Here is a 22,661-nt window from a genome sequence, read left to right on the forward strand (position 1 = left end):
ATTTTCAGTCAAATATGGAGAAATTACGATTTTCCAACCAGAAACCACTGGAGAGAACAGGAGCTCTTTAAAATTCTTTGTATTGACAGTTGAAGAAATTGTTCTATTAGAACACAACAAAATGAAAGACTATGGGCCTGATTTTCAAAGATTCCAAACAATGGCCACTAAATTGGGTCGACATAAAAACTGTGAGAGCAAAAATTGGGCGTGTTGTACCTGATCATCAAAGATTGAGTCCCTAGTGGATAAGAAGTACAATAGAGATTTGGGCCGCTCCATTTAAATGAGTAAACTGCGTCTCCTGTTGGCAGTTTGGGAGCTGCTGTCAAAGAGGAACATCAAACCCTTCAAATAATCACTCCAGACACCGTTTTTAATGAATGGAGAAGTTCTGCTGTTAAACGTTGTCTTAGGACCAATATTAATTATTCTTTAAAATAAAGAATAAAAAAGAATGTTTTGCCAGCAGACGTTCTACAAAACAGAAGAATTTTTTAAAGTCTCACTTTAATAGGAAAATATTAAAGCTGACAAATCAGATTTATCCCTGTTTATCATTATTCTAGCGGTTCGTGTATCAGTGACGGTGGTCATGTCAAAGGTGACAGCTGAGGAGAGTTTCTCAAGCTCATTTTAAGTGAAACCTCCCTCCAGTCATTAGAGGTAATGATAACTATTTAAAAGTAAAAAAACATAAATAGGTCTGTCCATGGTTTACCCCGCCTCTCCCCCATATACCGCTGGAGATGGGCACCAGCTTCCCTGTGACCCTGCATGGATGGTAGTTACAGAGACCGTATTGGAACAATAAGGGAGTGAGTTAGGGAAAAGTTGTGGACCTGCTGCTCTAGAATAACCATACCTACCAGAATAACACACACACACGTACAGTTGAACCGTTTATTTACAAGCATGCCACAATGTTTAGGATCAGGTTTGGATTTATCGCCCTGGTTTAAGTGCATGAAGATTAATACCGCATCTCTCCACACCCCCACTCCTGCGTGGCCAGCCCTCTCCAAGGCAGCCGTCCTTTCCCCAATACAATGATTCTACTGTTGTTAATCTAACAGCTCAAGTATGTTTACATGCAGACAGACTCTCTCTGCTTCTGTCATTATACCAGTGCCTCCTTTCTGACCACAAGGACCACCGATATTGTATGCGTGGAAGTTTGCACTTGACTTTCAGAGCTACTAAATATAGAGACAAAAGCTGCGCCAACTCTGTTTCAGATTTGGAATATTGCTTTAGGGTATTACATATTTAAATTTGCATATCCCACAAATTGCTTTGCTTCAGAAAATCAGGCTCAAAGTATTGTAAAGATAAACAACTCTTAATTCAAAAGTTGTTTTTAAGAACCAACAAATGTTTGATGATTTAAGTATATTATTGACAAAAAGAATACCAAGCCTGCTTATAAAAAATATGTTCACATGTTCTTGGTCAGAAGACCAAGAACATGTAGATGGATGTCTGAATTATCTACAAATCTTCCAAAGGAGAACATTTCCTAAATAGTAAAGCATGAACAACAAGTTCTGAAGTAAAACTAACAATTTAACTAACAATCTCATTTATAAAACATTGTGTGGAATACATACTAAAAGTGTGTGTATGGCAAAACAAAGAAAATGGCGTACACTGAAAAATATTCTGGTTTATAAAACCATGCGCACGGGCACCAGCATGCAATTTTCCTTTATAGATACCAGCTGTACCTGAATGTTTGCGGACCTGGTTCCGCCTCTTGTTCTGCTTTCTACACTCCCAGATTCAACCATAAATGGTCAATGCAACACACCTCATGAACATTAATGCGTATTGTGGCAGCCTTGGAGAAAAAGCAAAGAAACTTGGGGAAAATTTCACACAGTGGCGTTTATTAAATGTGTAAATCTGGTAAAAGCACAAATGATGCCCACATTCAAAGAACCTGTTAAAAATTAAACATGATTGTTATAAAAAGAGAAGGCAGCAAGACCAGGAGGACTGAGATGTTTCTCCCGCAATGATAAAGACAACCCCTCCCCCCATAATAATAATAACAATAATAAAAAACACAAAAGCATTTCAGGAAGCCGACAGACTGCACTGCATGGGTGTGAGTGGTACGCGCACTGCGCTCTTGGGGCTGGAAAGCTGCCTTTCAGAAGTGAGGAAGGTGTAGCTCCCTGTAGATTATAGTAAGATGCAATGCTTGGAGTCTAAAAGGCGTCTTGGCCAGGAAATGTTTTATCCTTTAAACCTCGTTTCCTTCTAACTCTCCCATCTACAAGGTCTTCCAGCAGTGCCAATGCATCCACAGCAGCATTACGCATGAGTGTATTTAACTATTTTTACAGTAATTAAAGTTATTGCTGCACACCTTGTCACAATAATCTGTGGAACACGTCACCCTAGTGATCATCGGGGAGAGGAATGTGACGGTAGAATACCCGAATAAAAGGTTGGGCGGAATTTTATTTGAGACTGAAGATGGCTTATGGGATTTTTTGTAAAGGTTCTCAGTATACTCAAGTGTCACCAGTGCAAGAATGAATAACACTGTGATTGTGAATGCTTATGAAAAAGTTGATCTAAAAGCTTTGCATTTTTAGTGATGAAGCTCGTTCCAGAGAAAGAATGAAACAATATAAGTAATTCTAGTTGTAGCTTTAGAAAAGTTGGACAAAATTACTTTAGATCAGAAATCCCCAAGAATATACTTAGCTTATTTCTTATTAATATAAACAATTAAGTCTTTCTGTATGTTTGTTAATGTATGAAGGAAGTCTAGTCAAGGATTTACTTAGCTTATTGCTTTATTTTTCCTATGTCCCTAATGTTTTTTCTGTTCATGTACAGCACTTTGAATTGTCTTGTTATTAAAAAGTGCTATATAAATAAACTTGCCTTGTGCCGCCAGTTTCCCACATCTCCAAAATGAGCGTACGCCTGAGTCAGAGCTGCCGTGAGGACCGCACATTTTCCTTTCAAGTTTATTTTTATAGATCCCAACTTTTTACGTGGAAAGTGGTGTATGAAGTTTTTAGGCCCCATTTTGTGCATACACAAGGTTTATAAATCAGACACCTGTTGTTTAAATGTATTGAGAGCAGGTTATAATCTATAATAAGCAACAATAGTCTACAAGTAATTTACACAGACTAGAATGCTTTTTAGGACACAGAGCAGACAAAATTAAACTCCATCTGATCATTCATTTTTAACCACTTATGTTGTCCTCCTGTCTTCATGGCTCCAGACATGTCACAGTCATCCATCAGTTCATCTGGAGCCCAGTTCTTATAGCTGACCACTTCGCCTCTGACCCAGAACCAGAAATCCAGAGAACAGGCGTAGCGCAGTCCCATCCAGACGTAATCAGTGGAGGCCTTCTTGGCTTTCTCCTGGACCCACCTCTGCTCATCCAGGTTGGTGATGGTGACCAGGTCATGGTGGTGATGTCTGCAGTAGTACAAGGCTTCCTTCCAGGTTTTATTTTCTTTGATCAGGATCAGTTTTTCTGGGAATGTAATGGAGAAAGTATCAACCCTAAAGTTATCGCCCAGATATTGTGGCTTCAGTCTGTGTTAGGAAATATTTTCCTAAGTTTGTTTTGATTTATTTTGGATTTTAAGGACGTATAACCTGCTTTAATAAAACAAAGAGAGAGAATCCAAAGTTCCTGAAAATGTATTTAAAGAGTTGGATATATTACAAATCATGTATCAGGGCCTTTTTCCTCAGATGGCAACTGGGGCTGTAGACAATTTTCAATAAATACATTCAAAATGTACACTCTGTGCCGCATCCCTGAATAAAGGGAGGAGTCCATTTAACTGTATGTGATCAGTAGCTTCAATGTGTGACCAGAAACAGTCTTGTCTGGTTTGAAGCATTATCTTTATGTTTAAAGTGTAGTACAATACCCAAACAAGTGTGTGAGCAAAGCAACAGCAAAAACAAACAGTGAACTCTAAACACGCTCAGTTTCTCTTTCAGGTAGGTAAAGATGTCAGGCCACTCAACCGGAGGTAATCTGTCATATTCTCCATCCATTGGGAAGAATACAAGCTAAAAAAAACTTGTTAGCTACAGTTGTTTTACATTTTTAGCACTCAGGGGACACTTTCTGCCTCCAGCTATGCCCAACCCACATAAATACGTCACAATGTTTACCGACTGAAAAGGGGTCTATATGGTAAGGTGGTATCAAGGCACACCTGCCCAACTTTCCAACCACAACCCTGCATGACAATTCTAAGAATAGAGTGCAGCTGTACAGACCCTTTATTTTCCTAATACCTGGTAATGTTTATGTTTAATCACAAAATTGTTAAATCTCAACATAAATGTGTAAACACGCAAATGTAAGGTGAACATTTTCTGAATCTAAAATTCAGGCTTATTGACAGGATTGTTCACCACAGTAATAAAGATTAAATGATGATCGGCCCTCGCAGCCAAGCGCCGCTCTGGCCTATGGGCCACCGCTAGGGTACGCGCACCTCCCGCCGCCTGCCACCGCAGAAGCTGTCATGCATTTTCCTCACCCCTCTACCATGCAATACACACGTACGCGTTGGGCAGCGCTCCCCCACGACTCACAAAAAATCTGGTGCAGATCGGTCGATGCACCGAGGAGACACAGCCGTTGAATAATGAAAATGCATTTGGCCACCGGACCGGACTAAATCGTTCGGCGGGCCAGGTCCGGCCCGCAGGCCGTACGTTTGACACCACTGGTTTAAACACTAGTATACAAATTTAATCAAAGGTATCTTACTAGCTGTTAATTCAGCTTCATGTGAAAAGTTAACAAAACCTTTTTAGTTATTTAAAGTTAATTATTTCATGTGTTTAAGGGTTTCGTTTCTTGCATTAAGACAGCTTTTATGAAAGTTTGACAGTTAAATTGGTGGATACACACCCAAAAGTAATAATGTAAAAGTCACACTTTAGCAATTGGAATATTGCTAAAGTAACACGTTAGCAATATTCCACATGTGTATGTTGTGTACAAACTTTAGTAATTTCTAACAGACCACTTCACTCTCAGAAAGCAGGTCTGCTGGTGGTTCCTAAAGTCTATAAAACCAGAATGGTAGGCAGATCCTTTAGCTATCATGCTCCTCTCCAGTGGAACCAACTCCCAGTTTTGGTCCGTGACGCAGACACCCTGTCTACTTTTAAGACTAATCCTAAAACTTTCCTTTTTCCATCCATCCATCGTCTTCCACTTATCCGGGGTCAGGTCGCGGGTGTAGCAGCTTCAAGAAGGAGGCCCAGACCTTCCTCTCCCCAGCCTCTTGGGCCACTTCCTCCGGGAGAATCCCAAAGAGTTCCCAGGCCAGCAGAGTCTCTCCAGTGTGTCCTGGGTCTTCCCCTGGGCCTCCTCCCGGTGGGACGTGCCCAGAACACCTCACCAGGGAGGCGTCCAGGAGGCATCCTGACCAGATGCCCGAGCCACCTCAACTGGCTCCTCTCAATGTGAAGGAGCAGCGGCTCTACTCTGAGTCCTCCCCGGATGACTGAGCTCCTCACCCTATCTCTAAGGGAGAGCCCAGACACACTACGGAGAAAACTCATTTTGGACGCTTGTATCCGGGATCTCGTTCTTTCGGTCACGACCCAAAGCTCGTGACCATAGATGAGGGTAGGAACGTAGATCGACCGGTAAATCGAGAGCTTCGCCTTTTGGCTCAGATCTCTCTTCACCACAACGGATCGGTACAGCGCTCGCTTCACAGCAGACGTCGCACCAATCCGCCTGTCCATCTCCCGCTCCATCTTCCCCTCATTCGTGAACAAGACCCCAAGATACTTGAACTCCTCCACTAGAAGCTGGCTCTTGGGACTTTCCTTTTTGACAAAGCTTATAGTTAGAGTGGTTCATGTTACCCTGAGCTACCTCTATAGTTATGCTGCTATAGGCTTAGGCTGCTGGAGGACATCGGGGTCTATTGTTCTTCAATTTTGCATGACTGTTGTTATTTCAGCTTTTAACTTTTTGTTTTTTCTATTTTTTCTTCATAGAAGGTACACCTGGTCTGGCATTCTGTTAGCTGTGACATCATCCAGGGAAGACGGATCACCTGTTATTACCATCTAATGTAAAACAGATTACTGGATCAATGTGCGCTTCTGTGCTTTTTTGTTTGTCTTGTTGTGTCTCTTCTCTCTCTTTTGTAACCCCGTCGGTCGAGGCAGATTACCGTTCATACTGAGCCCGGTTCTGCTGGGATTTTTCCTTCCTGTTAATGGGGAGTTTTTCCTTCTGCTGTCACTTCATGCTTGATCAGTATGAGGGATTGCTGCAAAGCCATGTACAATGCAAACGACTCTCCCTGTGGCTCTACGCTTCTTCAGGAGTCAATGCTGCTTGTTACGACTTTGATGCAATCAACTGGTTCCCTTATATAAGTATTTCTTTTACCAATCTGGATAATCTGACTTAATATGTATAATCTGATTGATTTTGACATTGTAAACTGCCTTTAGATGACATGCAGGCATGGGCTGGTAATCGGGCGTACCGGGCATTTTCCCGGTGGGCCGACGTGCTGTTTGGGCCGGCAGACCCGACATGTATATTAATAATATGTATTATTATTATTATTTTTTATATCTGTCTTGTTATATTTGCATAATGCATGAAGAAAAATAAAATCAGCAGCGCAAGAGTCTGTTCCGATCATCCGGCCCTTACCACAGGCTACTGCAGCCCATTGGTTATCATCCCTGACAGTCTAAAGGGCTAGGCCAATCATAAAGTAGAAAAACACCTTCACGCTCCATGTGGAACTTTGTGCAGCGGTGTTCACAGTAGTAATGGATAAGAAACGCAAGGGAGGCGCAGAGAAACTGCACGAAAAAAAGAAACGAGTTCTTCAAACGGACGCTGCGAAATGTGTCAAACTGGCTGACGTTCCCAACAGCAGGCCCTTCATCTGCTCCGTTGTCTGATGTAAAATATGGTGGTGGTTGTAGTCAGTGACGTGCGGTAGAGTTCATAGCTGGTGAGGCACTGACGTCATCAGAGTCAGATTTACAAATATATACACTCTACAGAGTAGACTCGTTGCAAAGTGCTGAAGGAGACTGATTGAGCCAAATTAATTCACCAAGAGACATGGAAAAATATTGATTATTTGATGAAAAAATAAAAATAAATTATTTGTCATTTGACTGTAACAGTTTATGAGTTATGATGGATTTCTGCATTTGTAACACATTCTAAAACTATAACCCACATTACGCACATTTTATCACAAAAACAAAACATGAATAAGTATCGCTGTCTTACCTCTACTTATAATTTAAGTCCCTGCGGCGCTCTTTCTGAACAAAAATATCATCATTTTCCGGTAAAAGTTCTTTTTATCTTCTTCAGTTTTAAAAGTCTCTCAGTCTCAGTGGAGCTCACTGCCAGGGAGGAAAGCCTTCCTTCATCAGTCCTGTTCCAGCTCTATGTTTAGAGTCTTTTTAGTGCTTTACTTGTTTAGCAAAACTCGCTAATAAAACATCCATAACTTGTTTTGACTCTACTATTTGGGGATCACGAGCGGTGCACCTTGAGCGCCCCCTGCCTAGCGGCCAAGGAACTGCCGACCTCACCTACAACCAGTTCTTTGCTGTTTATGATCAGCCAGCACCACGAAAACATGTTATCTGCACACAGTTTGATGACCAAAACACAATTCGTAATCCACATATATTAAATTGTGGAAAATCTGTTCATAACTGTTTGAACAATTGAATTTATGATCTAGAGACAGGAAGATGCATTCACAGAATGGAAGTCAGCGCAGTTAACATGGGATTGCACAATCCCAGGGGAGGCCAAGCTTGCTGCGGCCTCACCGGCTTCGCTATGAAGCGCCACCAAGGATTTACATGAAAAATAGCAAAAAGTCTGCGATTTTAAAGAAAATATGATCAAAAATTAGGAAATTAGATAAATAAAATACTTATTACAAATGACTGAGTAAATCAAAATTTATATTATGTTATTATATATTTTCTTTCTTTCCATGATAAGTGAGGCCTTTCTCTGGTTCATTTTGTCATTGGCATCCTTTTTTACACAGTGAGTGCACATTAGTCCAATGTTACCCTACAGTATCTGGAAGACTAAATAGATCTGATGAGCAACTTACAATAACTTCTTATAATGATGTAACGTGATAATATGTGTGATTGACCCTGACACCTCTCTTTCTCTCTCTCTCTCTCTGATCTAAGAATAGTTGCTGTGCTGTGATGGAGTTTACATTTTACCGTGTTAATAAATTAAGATTTTAGAAGTATTTTAAGTGTCCACTCTCACTAATTTCCATTAACCTGACCTCAAGGTATTGTACAGTTGGTATACACATTCAGTACACAACAAAATGTGGTGGGCCAGTCTAATCCAAAATGCCAGGGCCGATTTTATTTTGTCCCAGTACACCCCTGATGACATGTTTCATGATTTGGCGCTATATAAATAAAAACTGAAATGTATTGAACAAGAGTAAGTTTGTCAGTTTTCAAGCAGGATTTGTATATCTGTTCAACTTAAATATATAAGGAAACCAAAGAGTTAAGATCAGTTACTTACCAAGAGAAATTCCTTTGGGGTTTATTTGTGGTCTCTTGCTGCCCCCTGCTGGACAAGTTTGATCAAATATGATCAAACTTGATGATGATGGTATTTGATACCATGTCAACATGGTGTCAAAATTCAGATTTCAATCTAAAATGGCTTACTTCCTGTGATACTTGCACTATGACATTAATTGTAAATTCTGAGCGTCTTGCTGAGATCTACAACTGTACAAAATTTCATTAGCAAAGGGTCCTTTGAAAATTGCTTGGTGGCGCTATGGAGAAACTAAGTCCTGCTCACTAAAGTTTGTTATGGATTCCTGTTGGGGGGTGGATAAGGATGCATCCAAATGAGTTTTAAGCAGCTTGGCCCAAAACTGTGGAATTCAGAGCCAAACGTATGACAGCAGCGTTTGAGGTGAATATGCCACGCCGCCACGCCCCCCTGCTCCATCGAATCCAGTTGGGCCTGAAATCCACAACACATCAACATGTGTTCTGTCTGTGGACACAGTTTCATGTTGATTAGCTTAAAGGGGTAACATAGCGACCGCTTACAACAAAACATGACAAGCTTAAAGGGGTAACATAGCGACCGCTTACAACAAAACATGACACTTCCTGTTGTCAGGGGGCGTGGCCTAAGCAATGTCGTCATTTGACCATTGGATATTGTAGAAGACCCGATGATGATCAATCACAGAAAGTTTGGTGCCTCTGTGTGTTTCTGTGTAGGAGATATAACAGTTTTATGTTTTGTGGCGAGTAGGTGAACTTTGACCCCTGCTAACGCCCCTTCAACATGCTCAAAAACTCACCGTTTTGATAACTTTTAATTGGCCATGCCTTATGATCAGACTGACAGAGTTTCAAGCCGCTCGCTCGAAATCCCTAGGAGGAGTTCGATCAAGTACCAATGCTGTAAACGTCAAAATTGAGGTCAAAATCAGACCTTCAATCTAAAATGGCCGACTTCCTGTGATATTTTCACTATGACATTAATTGTAAATTCTGAGCGTCTTGGTGAGCTCTACCACTGTACCAAATTTCATGTCTCTACGATGAAGTAAGTGAATAGCAAAGGGTCCTTTGAAAATTGCTAGGTGGCGCCGTTGAGGCATTTTTCTTTTGATTTTTGTGACGACCTTAAAATACAAAATTTTTAAACAGTCTTCTTGCATCCGCCAAGTTTGGTGAGTTTTTGAGTATGATAAAGCCCCCAAAAAGGCCCCTCTTTGGGGTGGCAGATTAATAATAATAATAATTAAAACCGCAAGCGGTGATGAGCGGCCCTCGCAGCAAAGCGCCGCTCCGGCCTTGGCCACCGCTGGGATTTGCGCACCGCCGGCCGCCCGCCACCACAGATGCTGTCACGCATTTTGCCCGCCCGTCCACTGGCCGATTTACACGAACGTGTTCGGCAGCGCTCCCCCACGACTCACAAAAAATCTGGTGCAGATTCACCACAACGGACCGGTATAGCGCCCGCTTCACAGCAGACGCCGCACCAATCCGCCTGTCGATCTCCCGCTCCATCTTCCCCTCATTCGTGAACAAGACCCCAAGATACTTGAACTTCTCCACTAGAAGCTGGCCCTTGGGACTTTCCTTTTTTAAAAAGCTTATAGTTAGAGTGGCTCATGTTACCCTGAGCTACCTCTATAGTTATGCTGCTATAGGTTTAGGCTACTGCAGGACATCAGGGTCTATTGTTCTTCAATTTTGAATGACTGTTGTAATTTCAGCTTTTAACTTTTTGATTTTTCTTTTTTCTTCATAGTAGGCACACCTGGTCTGGCGTTCTGTTAGCTGTGGCTTCATCCAGGGAAGACAGATCACCCGCTACTACCATCTAATGTAGAACTTCTGTGCTTTTTTTTCTGTCTTGTTGTGTCTCTGCTCTGTCTTCTGTAACCCCCAGTCTGTCGAGGCAGATGACCGTTCATACTGAGCCCGGTTCTGCTGGAGGTTTTTCCTTCCCGTTAATGGGGAGTTTTTTTTCCTGCTGTCGCTTCATGCTTGCTCAGTAGGTAGGATTGCTGCAAAGCCATGGACAATGCAGACGACTCTCCCTGTGGCTCTACGCTTCTTCAAGAGAGAATGCTACTTGTCAAGACTTTGATGCAATGAACTGGTTCCCTTATATAGGAATTTTTTGACCAATGTGTATAATCTGACCCAATCTGTATAATCTGATTGATTTTGACGTTGTAAAGTGCCTTGAGATGACATATTTCATGAATTGTCGCTATATAAATAACATTGAATTGCATCATCTCTTCAGACCAAATAAACTATCACATTTTTTGAGACAGTTATCTCATTTTAAAGATATAATCATCTAACAGTATTACTCTTAGCAAGTTAAAGCTCCATAATAATTTTAGACCAGGTTTTAGTTCCACTCTTTTATTATGCACATCTAGGCTACCTATAAATATAAAGTATGGCATGCCAAAAAACATTTTCAACAAAAGGCAATTTTAGTAATGGCCTTGCGATTTTATATCTAAGCATTAAAAATGATAATATTTCACCAATTTTCACAGCAAGATGGAAATAACGACTATCCAACATTTTAAGATTTTGTAAAAACTTTTCCTTTTTTACCTACCTTTTGAAATTAATACTTGTTTCTACTTCTCCAAAATTAAACTTCAAGAAAACTATTGTGCTGTCCTGGGGCCATATGCAGCTAGACAGCTAGGACAAAAGTTCCCCACAAAAGCTTCCTTTTCTTGCATTCTCTGAATAACCTTTGTTCCCAAATCTGGCTTTAAACATTCTTTTTGTAAAAAGACGAATATTTTTCCAAGGCAGAAGCGTGTAGAACAAATTCAACTCCAACATTAGCAGTTTCCCTAGCTTCATCGCTGAAAAGCAGCTTTTAACCGGAGCAAAATACGTCAAAGATCTTTTTTTAAGGTGAGAGCACTCACTATCTCACGTAATTCACATAGAGATCTAACAAAGTTGTGATGTCTCACTCTGATTAAATATGAACCCAAAACTTTTCTAACTGTTTTTGCCTTGGATTTCCTCTGACTAAGAATTATTATCCTATTTATGTAATGTATTCACGACATGAATTCCTTGCTGTCTTAACAAAAGGCAGAACAACTATAATGTTACTTTCTATAATTATTACAGGCTCTGCTGAGATGTCAAATTCTGGAGAATGCTTAGACACCCTGACACACAAATATGGATTAACTTCATTTCATGTGCATGAAATGCACATGAACTTGTTTTAGTGAACTTGTTTTAGTTGATTTAGTTTTCTTGATGTACTGTAGAGCGTGATGAGGTCTGTTGTGGTATTGTGTGCACTGGATTGAGGGGACAGTTGGTGTTGTTTGTCAAACCCAATCTTCTTAAGCTGCAAATTCAGTAAAGTTACCATATATATATATATATATATATATATATATATATATATATATATATATAACGGTTGCAGTTACAGCTCAAACGTCGTAACAACACTTCTAAATCTGAGTCTGACGCACAATTTCAAATACAAACACGAAGCAGTTTGATTTTTGTCCGATGACGAGCGAGCGAGCGAGAGAGAGAGAACTGGTAAAGCAGCACATAGTAACAATAAAGATGAGCGCCATAAAGATGTTATTAATCAGGGAAATCTTTCGGATTGTTTCACAGCGGTTACCTGCAGCGGGTAAACACGCCCACGACAACACACTTAGGCTCCCCGCAGCCCGTTTCTATCGGAATATGCGCCAAACTTTAAAATGAACTGCACGGTTCAGTCTGCGCCTGTCTGAATTGCAATGTGAAGTTTTACACATCTATGCGTGAGCATAATCAAAAATTCCCCCCAGGAGCAGCGTTTTTTTTTTTCCCAGGACCCGCGGTAACGACAGCGGTGTTCTTACGATGGAGTATTAGGGCCACACATGAAGAGAAAAAATAATTTTGCCATGACGAGATTAAACTGGTGCAGATCAGTTGATGCAGCGATGCATTTGGCCACCGGAGGCAGTGGCGACCCACCAGCTTAAAATCTATGTATTGACATCTTAAAATGGTCTTATAGCTTAAAAGATCATCCTGTTTTGGTTGGTTTTGTAGCCGAATAGAAGAGATGTTCTCAAAGCATTAAATAAGCCTTTTGACTTTTAAAAATGTTGTCCTTTTAAGGTAATTTTAAGTTACTTTTTATTAAATTTATCAATATCCTATGGAAGTCTGGACATATGGCAGCGGCGTTTCAGGTGACTTTGCCACGCCACTACGCCGCCCTGCTCCATCGAATCCAGTTGATTTTGTAGCCGAATAGAAGAGATGTTCTCAAAGCATCAAATAAGCCTTTTGACTTTTAAAAATGTTGTCCTTTTAAGGTAATTTTAAGTTACTTTTTAATAAATTTGTCAATACCCTATGGAAGTCTGGACATATGGCAGCGGCGTTTCAGGTGACTTCGCCACGCCACCATGCCGCACTGCTACATGGAATCCAGTTGGGCTTGGAATCCACAACACAGCAACATGTCTGTGGACACAGTTTCATGTTGATTAGCTCAGAGGGGTAACATAGCGACTGCTAACAATAAAACATGACACTTCCTGTTGTCAGGGGGCGTGGCCTAAATGATGTCATCATTTGACCATTGGATATTGTAGAAGACCCGATGATGATCAATCACAGAAAGTTTGGTGCCTCTGTGTGTTTCTGTGTAGGAGATATAGCAGTTTTTCCTGTTGTCAGGGGGCGTGGCCTAAGTGATGTCATCATTTGACCATTGGATATTGTAGAAGACCCGATGATGATCAATCACAGAAAGTTTGGTGCCTCTGTGTGTTTCTGTGTAGGAGATATAGCAGTTTTTCCTGTTGTCAGGGGGCGTGGCCTAAGTGATGTCATCATTTGTCCATTGGATATTGTAGAAGACCCGATGATGATCAATCACAGAAGGTTTGGTGCCTCTGTGTGTTTCTGTGTAGGAGATATAACAGTTTTTCCTGTTGTCAGGGGGCGTGGCCTAAGTGATGTCATCATTTGACTATTGGATATTGTAGAAGACCCGATGATGATCAATCACAGAAAGTTTGGTGCCTCTGTGTGTTTCTGTGTAGGAGATAAAACAGTTTTTCCTGTTGTCAGGGGGCGTGGCCTAAGTGATGTCATCATTTGACCATTGGATACTGTAGAAGACCCGATGATGATCAATCACAGAAAGTTTGGTGCCTCTGTGTGTTTCTGTGTAGGAGATATAGCAGTTTTTCCTGTTGTCAGGGGCGTGGCCTAAGTGATGTCATCATTTGACTATTGGATATTGTAGAAGACCCGATGATGATCAATCACAGAAAGTTTGGTGCCTCTGTGTGTTTCTGTGTAGGAGATAAAACAGTTTTTCCTGTTGTCAGGGGGCGTGGCCTAAGTGATGTCATCATTTGACCATTGGATACTGTAGAAGACCCGATGATGATCAATCACAGAAAGTTTGGTGCCTCTGTGTGTTTCTGTGTAGGAGATATAGCAGTTTTTCCTGTTGTCAGGGGGCGTGGCCTAAGTGATGTCATCATTTGACTATTGGATATTGTAGAAGACCCGATGATGATCAATCACAGAAAGTTTGGTGCCTCTGTGTGTTTCTGTGTAGGAGATATAACAGTTTTTCCTATTGTCAGGGGGCGTGGCCTAAGTGATGTCATCATTTGACCATTGGATATTGTAGAAGACCCGATGATGATCAATCACAGAAAGTTTGGTGCCTCTGTGTGTTTCTGTGTAGGAGATATAATAGTTTTTTCCTGTTGTCAGGGGGCGTGGCCTAAGTGATGTCATCATTTGACCATTGGATATTGTAAAAGACCCGATGATGATCAATTACAGAAAGTTTGGTGCCTCTGTGTGTTTCTGTGTAGGAGATATAACAGTTTTCTGTTTTGTGGCGAGTAGGTGAACTTTGACCCCTGCTAACGCCCCTTCAACATGCTCAAAAACTCACCGTTTTGATAACTTTTAATTGGCCATGCCTTATGATCAGACTGACCGAGATTCAAGCCGCTCGCTCGAAATCCCTAGGACGAGTTCGATCAAATACCAATGCTGTAAACGTCAAAAATGAGGTAAAATTACGACCTTCAATCTAAAATGGCCGACTTCCTGTGATATTTGCACTATGACGTTAATTGTAAATTCTGAGCGTCTTGCTTAGATCTACAACTGTACAAAATTTCATTAATCTACGATGAAGTAAGTGAATAGCAAAGGGTCCTTTGAAAATTTCTAGGTGGCGCCGTTGAGGCATTTTTCTTTAGATTTTTGTGACGACCTTAAAATACAAAATTTTTAAACAGTCACCATGCATCTGCAAAGTTTGGTGAGTTTTTGAATATGATAAAGCCCCCAAAAAGGCCCCTCTTTAGGGGGGCAGAATAAAAATAATAATAATAATAATAAGAAACAACACAGAAACAATAGGCCTTCGCAGCGCTTCGCTGCTCGGGCCTAATAATATTTTGTAATTTTCAAAAAAACAACATAATAATCCAGTTCATATTTTAGACATTTAATGGGTAATTGTGTTATCATAACAAATGTTTAATAAAAACTCACCATCATAACAGATGAAGGGTTTTCTGTCAGTACAGTTCTCAGTCTTCCATCTGCCTTCATCACCAAACACAGTCATGGCACATTGACCACTGTTGTATCGCTCATCATCAAAGTCTTTGTTCCAGTGTCTGAAAGAGAAACTGCTTCCATCTGACCATCTCCAGGTGTCTCTCATAAGTCCCATATACACATATTTTCCACCTGTAGAGCTCAAAACATTCTTCAGTCGTTCACCCTGGAGCTGATCCAGTCCACTGGGCAGGTCTGTGTGATTCTCTCTGCAGTAACTCTGAGCCTCAAACCAGGTCTTCTTTTGTTTAATCAGATAGAATTTCTCTGAAGTATTTCGTTCTGTGGAATATCAGTCAATGACAGCAGGATCATTATTTTAAGTCAGCAACAGTTTAAACAGCAAAAAGAAAAACTGCATGCATTGAAATATATTTGTTATAATTCTTCCTCTGCAATGCAAATATTAAATTCAGTTTGTCACTCCAGTTCATAACAAATATCGTCTCACAGCATTTTAGCAAAGAATAAAAGTCAATTCAATCTATTTATGCACATTTAAAGATGAATACACACATTTTAATTGTATCCTAGTTATCAAACCTTGCGTTCAAGCTCAGATAACAAATTTTGCCAGAACTCTTGCCTCAGCTGAAACTATGCCTCCTGGTCTGGATGCTTTCTTGTCATAATTTTGGAGAGCCAATAAAAAAACAAATAAAATATTCTTACCATCACAGCAGAGAAAATGTTGATGTCGCCCACATGAGATGTCCATCCATTTTAGACTTTTTAAAATACACCCACAGTTTTCAGTATTGTGATCATCTGGCTCTGTACTGTTCCACTCTGTCTCATCTTCATTGAACTCCACTCCAGGCAGAGACCAGTACCATCTCCTGGTACCATTTGTTTGGTCATACAGACCAATCCAAGCTTCTGCCCTTCCTGGTGATTTATTGAGGAGTCTCTTCAGGCCTTCCATGTCAGACACTGTTGCCAGGTCCGTGTGTTTCTCTCTGCAGTACTGCTGAGCTTCAGTCCAGTTTTTTTCCTCATTAACATAGTGATACTCATACAGATGACAAAACATTACACAACACTGACCTATTGACAGAAAGAAACACTCATTGATTTTAAGCAAAAGACAGTTTTAAAATAGAGAACAAAATATACCCAATCAGTTTTATATAACTTTAATTCTAAAAATCCTTTTTTGTCCTGCTTACAAATTAGACTTAAACAATAAGGATTTACCAACACTATGATATCTATGCAGAGCCACTTACCCAACAGAATAAGCAGAAAAAGATTCAGCTTCATCTCTCCACGGTTAGGTGCAAATATTTTGTTTTTAATTTTTGTTTCAAAGGTCTGTCTCTGTTGAAAAAAGTAGCTTATTAAACACTTCCTGTAGCTGTAAAAAAGTTACAAATACCAAACATACAAGCTTAATTCTGGCCAAAGAAATGTTTTCTATCCAGATTTTGGGAAAGTTGCTGGTCTGCAACCATTAAATAATCATCCATCCACTTATTTTATCTAAAGCCTTAAACTCTTTTAAGGAGTTTATCCTGAATGGTAAATGGTTTTTAAAACACTTTTCTAATCATACAGACCACTCACATTCTCCTCGTCGCACATACATTCACACACTGATATACTGATCGGTGGGCAACTTGGAGTTAAGTGCCTTGCCCAGGGGCACATTGACATGTGACAGGATAAAGCTGGAATTGAACAGACAATCTACCGATGAGACGACTGATCTACCCTCTGGATCCATCCATTGTTAAATTAAATAAAAGTTTGTCTATAAACTAGATCTCTGATACAGATTTAGGGAGAAACATGAAAGATTTTGTAAATTCTGCATGAAATCACACAAAAAATGAATACAGAGTCTAACTCTGTAAATGTGACACATACGTCCAGTTAGAAAGGCTGTGAAAGGTGTTGTACTATCTAACCCAAATCACTTTTGTTTTGAAATATATTTGAATATTCAAACTATTCCAATATTAAAATAACTTTCTAAGTGTAATTTAGCATTTACTTGCCAACATGGTTAGAATTATATGTGTATTTTTTCCATTGTGTTTTTATATGCATTTTTTTTTTTCAACATGACTCACATTGTTTTATATAAAAAATGCCATTTAACTTTCAGTGCTTTGTACAGATATTTTTTCTCCCTGTTCGTGTTGCTGCTGTTATTTTCCTACCATTTTAAAGTGTTTAACTAACAGAACTGTTGGCTGTAAAACTACAAATGTTGCAATGTTCTGGTTACTAAAAAGAAACATTGCTGCTACCAATTAATGTTGCTTGAAGACTACAGCCTAAAAACAGAAGATTAAGAGTCCATTGACTCTTCCCATCAGCAAGTCAACCAGCATCTAGCAAGCAGGATTGCTGTCCCAATAGTAAATTGTCCTTACATTTTTTGCACTTTTCTGTGTGTGTTATTTTGAGAGGTGTGGTAATTCTAGAGCAGCGGGTCCACAAGTTATCCATAACTCCCTTCCATATTGTTCCAATATGGTTTCTGTAACTACCATCCATCCATTTTCTCTACCTGCTTATCCATGCAGGGTCGCGTGGAAGCTGGTGCCTATCTCCAGCATTCAATGGGGAACTGCTGGGTAATCGTAGATAGACTTATTTATGTTATTTTTCTTTTAAACAGTTTTATTATTACCGTCCTTCAACGACTGGAAGGATGTTTCAGTCAAAAGAGCTGGAGAAGCTCTGCTCAGCTGTTGATTTGACATGACCACCGTCAGACACATGAACCAGTAGAATAATGATAAACAGGGATAAATCTGATTTCTCAGTGGTAATATTTTCTTATAATAGTGAGACATAAAATAAATGTTTTTTTTCTCCAGTTTTGCAGAACGTCTGCTGACAATACAACACTTATTCTTTATTTTAAAGAACAATTAATATTGTCTCTAAGACAACGTTTAACAGCAGAAATTCACCATTCATTAAAAACGGTGTCTGGAGTGATTATGTGAAGGGTTTAATCTTTCTCTTTATTTGGCAGCAGCTCCCAAACTGCCAGCAGGAGACGCATTTTACTCGTTTAAATGGGACGGACCAAATCTGTACTTCTTTTCCACTAGGGACGCAATTTTTGATGATCAGGTGCAACACAGACACTTTTTGCTCTCCCTGTTCAACGTAATTTAGCGTCCATTATTTAGAATCTTTGAAAATTCTAAATATTGACTGAAAGGCCTTTGAAAATCAGGCCCTAAGTGTTTTAGACTAGAGCCACACTCTAGTTCCTACACTAATACGAGGATTGGTAGGTAACTTGGGGTTAAGTCATTTGCCTAGAGGCACATCAACATAATGGTGGGGTAGGAACCCACAACTTTTAAATTGCCAGAGACAACTCTTTGAGCAACAGTTGCTTCACAATAACATTTCAAAGAGTTATTTTAAATGATAAGAAACTAATTGCAGTAGAAGTGCTGGAATTTCTAGAGTCAGCGGGTTTTATGGGGCCTTCAACAGAATGATATCTGGGGCATTTCAACACAGATTTAGTGGAATCCAGCAGAGAGGGGTCCATGTTTAATTGGCCGAGCTTAAAAGCAATCAGGGATAACTGATTATTATTTGCTGAGATGTATTTGAGAACAAACTTCATCCATAGCTACATCAGACTGTAGCTATGGTAACACAACAATTGAGGATGAACAACAATAGAGGTTTACACTTTTCCAAAGTAAAAATAAAAAAATATTATAATTAATTTAAAAATATTTACTTTAACTACTAAACATGCAATAATCTTTTAGTCACACAGCATTAAACATTTGGCTTTTAAAAGAGCCAAGTGAGCTAATGTCTTTGTCCTCTAAAATCGACTGAAACTCCTTCAGATTTATAGGAAATAAATATTTTTGCATTTTATCCCAGTAAGAACTAAGATGAGTAAAGTAGGCTCTGATAAACTTGATCATCTTGTGAGACTATTTACAGTGAGACTACATGACATCTCTAACATGAAGCCTGCAAACTGTTGGGCAGGACTGTGAAACAAATCTGGGAATACTTGGCGCTGGTACTGAGAATATTTGCTGAACCGGGCTCAGGTTGGCCATTAGAACGGTGAAAACATGGACTGCTTTCTTTCTCAGTCAGTGCTGCTGCTGCTTGGGGTTGGTAAGAGGAGAGCGGTCTGCCTTGTTGGGTCACACAGGTTTAATGTTCACCTCACCTATCCTGAATTTAAGAAAATCCTGGTGTTTTAGTTTAATTTTGAAAGCATCCTTTTTTGCATAGATTAGTTTTTATTAACAGGAGTGCTTTTTTTTAATTATTCTTCTGGATTGTGACAATTAAAAATAGTAACAAAAGTTTATTTTTCTTTCTGGCCTTCTTTCTTTGAGAAACTTTAGATAATCCAGGTAAAAGTAAAACATATTTGCCATATTATTTCAGAGATAAAATTAATTTGTGTTTCAGAGTATAAAGATAAATAATAAAAAAAATATAAAATAACTAAAATTATACTGACAACTTACCCTTACACATACCACTGCAGCAAATACACAGTCATCAATATAGAAGTATAGAAATGCTGAGCAAAGGTGAAACTTACATCTGGTTACGTCCTCAATCTACTGTTTCAGGAGTTTTCTCTTTTTTTAACAGATAGAAACAGGTCTCAGTGAACTGTTCAGTCTCAAACAGATGACTTTTGTTGGCTAAGGGATAATTTGAATATGACGACATCCTAATCAGCCATTCATGTGCATGAATAAATGGTAACACCTCTTTGATAAATGATTGTCTGTCAGATAATCTGACTTCAGTCTGAGGTTTTTTTTGTTTTTGTTTTTTCGTTTTCTTTAGGATTCAGGGTCTTTCCCTGGTGAGAGTACAACTATTAGTACTTTTTTTTTTAGATAACATAAATCTTAGTAATTGTTTTCCTCAAGGAAAACACACATTTAGAGGTGATGAGCTTTAATGAAACTTAAAGAAGTAAGAAATAATGTATAATCTTTGTCTAAATGTGTCCAAGAGCTTTTCACACTGCTGTATGTCACCATAACTGTGGTGCTTCAGCATCAGATTAGTGCAACATGCAGATAGCTTCAGCCTGTCTGGATCAACAGCCTGGCTACAGTTACACAGATTATCTGAAATCTGGTTCATACTCCCTAATCTAGTAATTAGAGTGAAATGGTTAAAAAAATCTACTGTATCTTTTAGGTTATAAAATGCACCGAATTATAAGGCGCATTCCATATTCTTCCCAAGTGTGTAATATCACTCCGCCCCTTTGGTAGGGTGACCAGATGTCCTCAATTTCTAGGGACAGACCCTGTTTTGGATGAGCTGTCCCCGGAAATGTCCCCGATTTCAGTGTATCATGATGGAGTAAAAAAGTTTAAGTATATTCACCCGGTCCTGCCGCTGTCTCGACGTAGAAGAGTTTTGCTGAACACACCTTGCCCACCCCGTCGCCGTTGCAGTTCAGACAAAACAAACCAACCCCCAGGCAGAGATTCTGTGCTTAACAAAATCAGAGATGTCCCCAGTTTTCATTAGAGAAATCAAATCTGGTCATTTTGAGGAAATGCACTGGCCACGTAACGCCTTACAAGAATGTTTTTAAAAGAGTAAATTTACATCACTGCAAAGTACGCTCCACAGTGTTGTGCTTCTGCAAAGAGAACTTTCATCATGGGTCAGTAATAGGGCATTTCTCAAATAAATTAGATTAGCTCCACCCCCCGGAAATCAACTCCAGTTCCCCAGACAGTCGGACAAGCAAATTACACAGTGAGAAATACTTCTGAGTTATCGCCGCCAGAATCTGTGTCCCCCGTCTGGAGTGTGCATGCAGCAGGGAGAGCGAACCCAGTCCACTCCGTTTCATTTCCAACCATCTATACATGAAAATAGAGATGTTTTATTTTTGTTAGCAGAGAACAAGAGGGTCGTTACATTATCGTTCAGTTAGTGGGTTAAAACTGAAGATTTAATACATCGGCACAAGGTTGTTTGAACAGCTCGATGACGTTTGGCTAATGGATAATCACGTCTGTTTAATCTCGACTGATCCCTTAATAACCCGTTCTAGCTTGTCACAACTACATCATCCATGGCACTTTATTTCCAACGACTCTCTTTTGGGATACTTCCAGAAGTGAACTTTGAGACAGGATGTTTTCTCGTTTATTCCCTGCCAAAGAGGAGTGTATACGCATCTAAAATTAAAACTTGTACGCATGTATTATGCTTCTAGTGTACATTTATTGACTGGTTAATATTAAAAGCTAACCTAAGGGTAAGATGCGTGCATGTTGCTTTGCTGCGCTTATGCACCACAACATGTCCGGTGTGTGGGGTGGAACACGAGGAAGCGATGAGGCAAGGTGACACAAAGCAAGACGAGTAGCAAAGGTAGTTGAGTTAAAGCAGTGCAGAACAAAGCAGAGAAACCAGCAGGGAATGGAGAAATGAGAGGGGCTCAAATACTGTGAGGAGAGGAACAGGAACAAAGGCGGGGGAAGATTGGTAAATTAAGCAAAGGTGTGGAGAAGAAGCTGGGAGAGAAAGCTAGTGGCAACAGGGGGTGAAAGAGAGCAACAGAGGAAAGCAGGTAGAATGTGACTAAACATAAACATACAAAATACATTTGTTTATTTTATTTGTTTTTAATGTGTGCTGAATAGATTGGCAGCTGTAGTTCTCTATTCTGTCAGTTGTACAAAACAAAGCCACAAAAAAAAGATGTTTTAGGAAAGAACGTCACAGAAAATACGTCGATTTTGTCATTTATGTTGATATCTGTCAGTAAACATTATACTGAAAATATTACCAGAAGCCAAAAAGTTGTAATGGGTACAAATCCTTTAAATAATCTTACTGTTCTTCCATTTTATTCAGTGTGTATGCTCTATACAGTACAAGTTCTGACTTAGCAACCAGAATTTAAAGATGATACAATTACTAATTTAATAATTAGTAATGGGTGTACAATACCAGTGCAGGGAACTCACTTTATCTCCAGAACTCTGCTTTGATGCCACAGCCTTGTGTCTCTTGACATGTTGAAGGAGGAACCCTCACTATCAATGAGAAAGAACCTGGACTTTGTTAATTTGTTATGTTTTTTTTTTTTAATTTAGGAATAAAGTTACATTTTGTTTATAACCCCAGGTCTATAGCTGACTGTGCCTTTGTCCTTTGGTGATTTTATGATACAAGCAGGGTTTTATTTAAAGAAAAACAGGATTAGAATAAAAACTGTCAGTTGCTCTAATTTGCCTCTTCTTTCCTGCTGTGAACAGAGTTCTTATTCTTAGTTGCAGCTGATGGGACTGTCAGTACTATTTTTGACCTGTTTTTCACAAATGCTGAAAGACATGGAGGTCAGCATTTGAATTGTAAAACACTAACTGAATATCTTGGTACAGGTAATACAATAGTATGTTTTTAAAGTGAACAAAAACACA

The 22,661-nt window shown here is 39.6% G+C and overlaps 1 protein-coding gene across 1 annotated transcript; it reads right to left on the minus strand.

Moving 5' to 3' along the window:
* Positions 1-2,882: 2,882 nt before the first annotated feature.
* On the minus strand, positions 2,883-19,862 carry LOC110367500 (C-type mannose receptor 2-like). Its single transcript, XM_036146030.1, has 5 exons — positions 19,793-19,862; positions 16,461-16,551; positions 15,904-16,278; positions 15,163-15,513; positions 2,883-3,514 (listed from the first exon to the last, which is right to left on the minus strand). Exons 2-5 carry the CDS (start codon positions 16,492-16,494, stop codon positions 3,168-3,170), a joined length of 1,107 nt encoding a protein of 368 aa, XP_036001923.1. The 5' UTR covers positions 16,495-16,551; positions 19,793-19,862; the 3' UTR covers positions 2,883-3,167.
* Between the last annotated feature and the right edge of the window lie 2,799 nt (positions 19,863-22,661).

Source organism: Fundulus heteroclitus, chromosome 14 (genome assembly GCF_011125445.2).
Source record: "Fundulus heteroclitus isolate FHET01 chromosome 14, MU-UCD_Fhet_4.1, whole genome shotgun sequence".
Lineage (NCBI taxonomy): Eukaryota > Metazoa > Chordata > Actinopteri > Cyprinodontiformes > Fundulidae > Fundulus > Fundulus heteroclitus.

Bases quoted from the DNA above. Each gene is read 5' to 3' on its own strand.
- LOC110367500 (XM_036146030.1), bottom strand. From the start codon at position 16,494: ATGAAGCTGAATCTTTTTCTGCTTATTCTGTTGG. The intron at 16,279-16,460 runs GTAAGTGGCTCT...TTCTGTCAATAG, and splicing joins TTTTCTGCTTATTCTGTTGG to GTCAGTGTTGTGTAATGTTT. The intron at 3,515-15,162 runs GTGAGTTTTTAT...TTACATTCCCAG, and splicing joins ACCCTTCATCTGTTATGATG to AAAAACTGATCCTGATCAAA.